Below are 9,020 nucleotides of genomic sequence, written 5' to 3'. Positions count from 1 at the left end.
AGCTCACTTTAGATACAAAGTTAAGGAGCAGGGTATAAATTGCCTTGTTTATCACAGGGAACTAAGGCAAAATTCTTCATAAAGGAATAAGCGTCCCCTTGATTCCACTGTTTTTTTAAAATTCTCTATTCCCTTTTTCTCATTTTTTTTCCCTCCTAGTCGTTAAGACAACTAAGGGAGAAAAATTCTGCCCCAGTTGTTAGATCATGAAATGGTGTGCTGCCCCCACTGCCAATCCGTAGTAATGAGCCTGATGAACCTGTTGTCCTTAATTATCTATGGCAGATAGCAAAATAATTAGCAGATTCCCTTGGCACCATTTCCATTCCACCAAGCATCACCTGCCAGCAGGAAAACAACTATTAATTAAAACTAACTAATTTGAGGTGAAGCAGGGTTGAGTAAATTTAGCTGAACACTTAGTAAGGCAGCTTTCGCTGCCTGTCAGGTTGTTTGATTAACAGGTCATAGGCATGAAGGGTGAAACGGGAGGGAAATATTTCAGTTCTCTCTTCCAATCCTTCCACTGATAGCCCTCGACTTACAACCTCAATTGAGTCTAAAATTTCTGTTGCTACTGTAAGTGAAAAATTTGTTAAGTGAGTTTTGCCCCATTGTATGTCTTTTCATGCCACATTTGTTAAATGAATCACTGCAATTTTTTAATTAGTAACACGATTGTTAAGTGAATCTGGATTCCCCATTGACTTTGCTTGGCAAAAAGTCCCAAAAGATGATCAATTGACCCTGGGACACTGCAATGGTCATATGAACCATTTTTGGAAAACAGCAAACACCAAAACTTTAACTTCTGTAGCATTAAAAAAAACTACAAAATACTTCTGATAGATCAAAGTCAGAGCTTAAAATGCTTATATGAACTTCACAATTTCTACACAAGTCAACATCTGAAAGAATAAATTTATTTATTTTTATTTATTTTTATTACATTTATATACCGCCCTTTCCCTGAGGACTCAGGGCGGTTTACAGGGAATTAAAAACCAACAATACAAAAGTTAAAACCAATTTAAAAAAGATTAAACTTAACCCTAATCCTTCCAGTTTTTAATATCTGCCATTCTACTTTATTCCAGCACTAAATAGGCTACTTGAATTCTTTCCCAAATGTATTTAAATTAATTTAGTACTGCAAAATTTCCATAACTGAGAAGTTTGTTAAATATTGGTATCACTGAATTATCAAACCTATTATTTTACTGTGGGCCTATGAGTGTTACTTGGAAATTATTTGTGTTAAGAATGCAATATGTATTAATGTTAAGAACCAGTGTTCATAACTTCATCAGTTTGTAGCATCTGCAAACTGTAGCATTTCTTTAGCCTGTGGTAACCAAAGCAGAACCTTCACAGACATACTTCTCAAAATTCATCATGTGAAAATGTTGACTTCTGCTTGTGGTCAAGATAAGTGTTTCCCATAGGCCAGACATGTCAAACACAAGGCCCAGGGCCCAGATCCAGCCCGCGAAGTGGTTTCATATGGCCCGCGAAGCTATCCTGGAAACAGTGAGGGAACGGCCCCCACTGCCTTGGCCCTGGCCCAGAGACCCTCCTTCTTCCAGAGACCCTCAGATCTGTCCCACTCCTGCCCGGGCCCCCATAGGCACCCTTGATGTGAATGATGTAGAGCTGGCCACGCCCACCCAGTAGGCCATACGCACTCTAGCCATGCCCACCCAGTAGGCCACGCCCACCCTGGCCATACCCACCTGGCCCCCTGAGGGCAACTGCAATGCTGATGCGGCCCTCAGTGAAATTGAGTTTGACACCCCTGCCATAGGCGAACAATCCATTTGTTCCCCGCTTACTTAAAATAAAAAAAGATGCATGCATATGCAAATATCTGAATTATAAACTGGTAATGGAGGGTAAGCTTCCGTTTCTTACCGCAACCTATTCCATGATATTCTTTGAATATAAGTAGTAAAAAATATCTGTGAGGCAGAATTTAATATACAATATAAAAAGCCCTTTATTGCAGTAAACTCACTTTGAATTTGCCAATTTAAAAGAAGTATCTACAGTTCTCATAGATCAATAAAGATATTATAGTTCATGGATTGCTGGTATCCATCCAAGAACTGTCTTTGTAAAACTTTATAACCTTGGGTATTGTAAATTATCCTGGAAGAACCATAGCTATAACAAAATATGCATTCCAAATATCTACAAGAATCCTCTTTTAGAAAAAAAAATATTCTGTTTGTTTAAAGAATTATTTTCAACCCAGATTTATTTCAATCTTTGCAAGCAAAGCATGCACACACACACACACACACACACACAAACATAAATCCTTTCTTCCTCTCCATTTGCAGATAGCGTGGGAAAGACACCGCCTATTGGTATCTAACCTGGGCATTTAGGCTGCTCACCTGATTGATCCCGTGTAATGGATGTGTCCACTTGGAAAGAAATGGAGGTGGCACTGGTTAATTTTGACAACACTGATGAAATAATGGAAGAGCCTTGTTTTTCAAGTGACCTCAGTGGTGCTGAGCAACTGCACAAAGGGCATTCCAGCTGTGCCAGCCTTCTGTCCAACTGGAGAATACTCATCAACAATGAGAACACCAACAATGAAACCATATTCTCCAAATTGTCTGCTGAGTTTTGTGACCATTTGGGGTCAGAGAACGGGGCCATGGATGAGGGTCACCAGAGGGTAATAATCAACATTGCTGGATTGAAATTTGAGACACAACTCAAGACACTTCATCAGTTTCCAGATACCCTACTTGGAGACCCTGAGAAAAGAATACATTATTTTGATTCCATGAGAAATGAGTACTTCTTTGACAGAAATAGGCCTAGTTTTGATGGGATACTGTACTATTATCAGTCTGGGGGTAGAATTCGAAGACCAGCTAATGTCCCTATAGATGTCTTTGCTGATGAAATCACTTTCTATGAACTGGGTGAAGAAGCGATGGATCAGTTCAGAGAAGATGAAGGCTACATTAAGGACCCTATCACTCTGTTGCCATCCAATGACTTTCATAGACAGTTCTGGCTGCTCTTCGAGTACCCTGAAAGCTCAAGTGCAGCCAGGGGTGTGGCTTTGGTGTCAGTTTTGGTCATTGTCATTTCTATTATTATTTTCTGCGTAGAGACCTTACCTGAATTCAGAGATGAGAAGGAGCGGAAGCATGAAATTAATAATGTAACCAAAGCTATTATGGTATCTAATACTTTCACAGATCCTTTCTTCATTATAGAAACTGCTTGCATCATTTGGTTCTCCTTTGAACTTCTTGTCAGATTTATTGTTTGCCCCAGCAAAACTGAGTTCTTCAGAAATATTATGAATATCATTGACATTGTATCCATCATTCCATATTTTGTGACTCTTACTACTGAGTTGATTCAACATAGTGAGCTGAATGGCCAGCAGAATATGTCTTTGGCCATCCTCAGGATTATCCGCCTGGTCAGAGTATTCCGCATCTTCAAGCTTTCTCGGCACTCCAAGGGGCTACAAATCTTGGGACAGACCCTCAAGGCCAGCATGAGGGAACTTGGCTTGCTCGTCTTCTTTCTTTTCATTGGAGTCATATTGTTTTCTAGTGCCATCTACTTTGCAGAGGTGGATGAACCACAGTCACATTTCTCCAGCATACCGGATGGTTTCTGGTGGGCTGTGGTCACCATGACGACTGTTGGCTATGGAGACATGTGCCCTACCTCCCTGGGAGGAAAGATAGTGGGGGCTCTGTGTGCTATAGCAGGGGTGCTCACCATCGCACTCCCTGTGCCAGTCATTGTGTCCAATTTTAATTATTTCTACCACAGGGAGACAGAAAATGAAGAAAAACAAGTCCTACCTAGAGAGATAGAAAAAATACTAACTAATGCAGTCACAGGAAATGGGAGTATAGATTCCCTGAATATTACAGATGAAAAGTTTTCTCAAGAAAAGAAAAAAAAGTTTTGAATACTCAACACACGGAGAGAATTCAGGGGCACTGACTGATTGATTGACTGACTGACTGCTATATCATGCCCACACTGTGTAACTCTGCTCCCCTCTCTTTACATAACATAATTTTGGTCTTCAAGATGTTTATTTTTACTTTCTGATTTCTTCTGACATTCTTAAATAAATAGGTTTCCTGTTTCTGTCACCGTCACCTAACATTCTGGTTCTTTTTTGTAATCTATCATTCCAAAGCTGTTTTCTTCTTTGTTTGCTTTGATATCAGTGGTTTCTTAATATAAGAATCTGTGAATTGTGTATAATTTCTTTTTAAAAAACACACTACCTTGTAATGCTGCCTGAATCTCACACATTCAGGAGGACCCTTCTTTTCATAATTCTTTCCAATTCATAATTGGAAAACCAGGTAGAGGAAAGATGAAGAAATGTAGCCTATAGCTCATAGCTTGACTATGAACTTCCTGAGTGTTGCTTCTGAATAGACATGTAGAGAATGACCTTGTAAGTCAGAGAAATAGAGGGAAACTTATAGTATCAAATCTGAGCATTGCCTTTAAACATAATTGTATAATCATATATATATATATATATATATATATATATATATATATATATATGTATGTATGTATGTATGTATGTATGTATGTATGTATGTATGTATGACAAATGCTTGTTAACTCTTAGATTACCTTGCTAGGCCCCAAATATGGGACAAATCTTTATCTCCTGTGTCAGCCTATCCTGTGTCAGCCTTTATCTCCTGTGTCAGGATAGGCTGACACAGGAGATAAAGATTTGTCCCATGTTTGGGGCCTAGCAAGGTAATCTAAGAGTTAACAAGCATTTGTCATATATCTCCCCTGCTTCTCTGCTAGCAAAGCAAGAGAGATCCTGTGGCTCAAGGTAAAAACAACTGCCTAATGTGCAATCAGCCCAGGTTCGAATCTCAGAAGGGTATGGCTGACTGATGAAAACTAATAAGTTTGAAATGCATATTAGTCTCCCTTAAGACTATTAAAGACAATTTAAAATTTATATATATATATATATATATATATATATATATATATATATATATATATATATATGAATTATTCAAATTGCTAATAAAGAATTTGGGAGGCTAAGATGATCATTTCGAACTCTTTTATATTCTCATCAGTTAGTCATACCCTTTATCTGAGATTCGAACCCGGGCTGATTATATATCAGGCAGTGTTTTAACCTCCTGAGCCACAGGTTCTGTCTCTCTTATATTAGCTGGAAGGCAAGGCAAATGTATGTTCAAGTATGTTTAAGTATTATTTGCACAAATAATGAGCTGTCATAAGTTGACTAGTTCCTGTGGATAAGCCCTGAGCCGGGCCAAAAACAGGAATGAAAGAGTTAATTAGCAAGGTCCATTCAAAAAAGCCTTGACAAATACTTAAACATATATATATATATATATATATATATATATATATATATATATATATATATATATATATATATATATATATATATATATATATATATATATATAATATTATGGATTTATATCCATAACAATACAGTTCTAAAAAAGAATTGTGGTTAGATATATTTTCTTGTGCATTGTGTTTTCAGAATGTGATGTATCTAAGTATGTTTCTGTCCTTTTGTTTAACACTGCACTCATTCCAATCTGCTTTTGTCAGTCCTTCCACAGTATCTACTCCTGTCCTTGTTTCTGCTCAATTATTTGTGTCATCTGGCCATTCCTTCTCAGGTTACAATTTTATACATTTTTATCTATGGGGTTAATTGAGTAGACATGTATACAGTCATGCTGTCAGTCAATTTTAGACCTCTTTTTTCATGCAGTATACATACCAGTATGTATGTGTATTTTCCTTTCCTCTTTGGAGGAAAATACATGTAAGTTCCATAAATGTGAAGTCTTCAAACAATTAAAAGCATTGAACATTTGCATGTGGCTAAACAGAATTAATATGAACAAAAAAGTTGTTTCAGTCATTTATATTTATCATTGAAATAGAGAACTACAGTACATTTCTCATTTCATGACAGCACATATCGGGCACATTTAAGTCAGAGGAAGTCACAAAATTAGCATGGAACTAATCAGAAATAAAATGAATTCAGAAGAGGCTGCATGAAAAGCCTTTGTAGAAAGAAAGAACATTTCCGAAACCCAAGAAGTTTCCACATTTCTTTTTAGTCCCTTAACCTATTTCTTTTAGTGTGCCATTATCATTTATTTGACATCAGTGAATACTTACTGTGCTTTAATGCTGTCTATTCTTACGTGTATCCAATTTAAATAGCCACAGTGTTTGATAGATTCTTCAAAGTTCTGATTCTTCCTAGCCCACAGAGAACTGTGAAGATAGTAAGATAGAGCTATGTGCACACCACTGCAAGTGCTTTTGTAAACCATACACTGTCTCCTTCTGCAGAAGGCAAACAAAAATAAATTTGATAATTATGGTGGCTGCAGTTGATCAGAAGTTGATAGGCAGCCAGTCTAGTCTGTTGGTGATAGATTTTCAGATGGTCATTACATGCCCAATAGCCATCTGAACTGTCTTTAGGAGATGAATTAAGATGGAAGGAAGAGAATAATATATTTCTCTTTAAAGGAATATTTCTAATACAGGTGTGCACTGGAAAATAGCAAAAATCTGAAACAAACACCTCTAGTAATAAATAGCCATGGGTACTAAAACTGTCTCCCAGAAAGAATGCACTGGAATTTGTGGTTTGCTTCTGTAGTGTCTTCTTTCACTGCTGATTACAATTATAAAGGCTCTTCTTTTTATATCACCTCATTTTTATTTCAATCTTCTGGAAATCCTTCCCATACAAGATGGTAAAATTATGGGAGAGTTAACTAGATAACAGATGTGTATTTAGAATTTAGATTTAACTGATTAGCAATCTGGCATTATTCATCGAAAGATAGATGATAGATAGGTAGATACAGATACATTTTTCTTAACATGTCCAGTTGCAATAATAACAATAATAATTATATACTTCAATTTTGTTTAGAAATATGCATGCTATGTCATGCATTCAACTTATTTAACTCACCTCTAAATTACAAAAATGTGTAACTGACTTTAAAAATAATAACAACAATAAAATCAATGCCTGGCTGGATGTCAAGTATATGCTGAAAGCAAATACACAAAGGTCAGTCTAACACCAAAACCTCAATGAATTAAAAGTAGGAAATGGCAAATATATTATCCTCCTTACTACTGCAGTATGTTTGAATTTAAGCTGTTTTGCTGATTATAGAATTGTAGAAGTAGACAAAGCGTGATCACATTCAATGAACAGCTGTGAAAAAATATATACTTAGGGTAGTGACATCCAAACTTCAGCTTTGTTATACTGATTCAGAGAAATGTCTTATCTATAGAAACTTCCTCTCAAAAGGTCAATAGAATTATTTGTTATCCAGATAAATCCACCTACCCATCTGCCACAGGATGCTTCCTTTACCCAAACACATCATAAATAAATCTGCAAGGCAGACATATCTGGAAATGGTGGCAACATAGCCATCTGTTCTTCTGATTTTCTGGGGTTTTCTAATCCATAGCCTACCAATACAAAAGAGAGAGAAAAATAAGCTAGTGAAACATTGCAAACCTGACCTCTAAATTACAAAAATGCAAAACCTGAGTTTTTCTAAAAGTAACAATATAATTGTATAACTAAGAAATCACTTTGGACAATCACCATGAACAACCAAACAGTGCTGAATTTCATATATAGAGCAGCATCAAGAGGACCATTATTAAGTAACCTCTTGAAGCAAACAAACATAGTAGGATGATGGAGAGGCAAATAAACAAAACACACACACACACACACACACACACACACACACACACACACACACACACAGCAAAGAGGGATGGAATCAAACTGAGGTCTCACATAATCTTTCAGCTCTGGGCTTGTCGACATGCTTTCCAGACGGCAGTAGTGATGGTGGCTGCAGCCTTAGGAAAGTTTTGAAAATCAAATCAGAGGGATCAACGCTCATGTGGATCAATTGACCATCATCCACCTACTTGCTATTTTTGTAATTTCTCCTTCAGGCAAGGAAAGATGTATACTTTTGTTCAGTGACTGTCAGGGCCTCAAGACATATGTCAGAAATATGGTGGTTTCTTGGGCTACATACAGGCTGACTTCAATCAGAACCGGGGATTCCAATGGCGAAAGTAAGAGAGAACAACCAGGTATGGAATGTTGGCAGGATGCTACTGTAAATGATGGCCCTGTTTTTTAATTTTGTTTTCACCAGTGCTATAGCTGGTGAATTCCTCTACTACACTTGACCTTTCTTTACAACTTCAGCTATTGAGATAATGTGGATCCATAAAGCTATGGTTAACTACTGTGGCAGTGAATGGGCTTATGATACTATGGTTTTATGGATAGTTAAGTACCTTATTTGTGATACAATGCCTTAATTGTGTATTAGAAAAGCAACTCTAGACAACAATATAATACAAATCTGCCTTCATAGTGAGCTTAGGTTGAGAGGAAGGCTGCATTTTGGGTACCAATCTGAAAAAATGGTTACTCCTACCATAATTGCTGGAATGTGTGGATAAGCCTTCTGATCAGTTAGCCATGAGCCTGATACAATCAGCTATCAGATGCTAAATATTGATAGGCAGTTTCAAAGCTCCTGTGCTTTATTCTTATGAGGTTTTTTTTTAACTTTAAACTAGTTTTCAACTGTAGACCTTCCAAGCAGCAGACTACCCTTAATAGCTCTTCCATTATAAGAATAAACTTTGTAAGCACAAAAGCACAAGTCTCATCTGGAAAGTCCTTTTATCATTCTGAGGATTTGACAGAATTTTAGGGTAAGTTTACTTAAGTAGTAGGACAATATCAACTTATTTTTAAAGCACCAGAAGGTTAGAGAAGAAACAATGGATGGAAACTAATAAAGGAGAGGAACAACCTGGAATTAAGGAGAAACTTCCTAACAGTGAGAACAATTAACCAATGGAACAGCTTGCTTTCAGAAATTATGGGAGGG

At 36.9% G+C, this 9,020-nt stretch overlaps 1 protein-coding gene across 1 annotated transcript; it reads left to right on the top strand.

Annotated features, from left to right (window-relative positions):
- Positions 1–2,416: 2,416 nt before the first annotated feature.
- KCNA10 (potassium voltage-gated channel subfamily A member 10) lies at positions 2,417–3,958 on the top strand (the record flags this gene model as incomplete). Its single annotated transcript, XM_083360220.1, has 1 exon — positions 2,417–3,958. One exon carries the CDS (start codon positions 2,417–2,419, stop codon positions 3,956–3,958), a length of 1,542 nt encoding a protein of 513 aa, XP_083216346.1.
- Between the last annotated feature and the right edge of the window lie 5,062 nt (positions 3,959–9,020).

This window comes from Vipera ursinii, assembly GCF_947247035.1.
Source record: "Vipera ursinii genome assembly, chromosome: 3".
Taxonomy (NCBI): domain Eukaryota; kingdom Metazoa; phylum Chordata; class Lepidosauria; order Squamata; family Viperidae; genus Vipera; species Vipera ursinii.
Note: the sequence above shows the minus strand (reverse complement) of the source record. Positions and strands in the feature narration are given on the sequence as shown.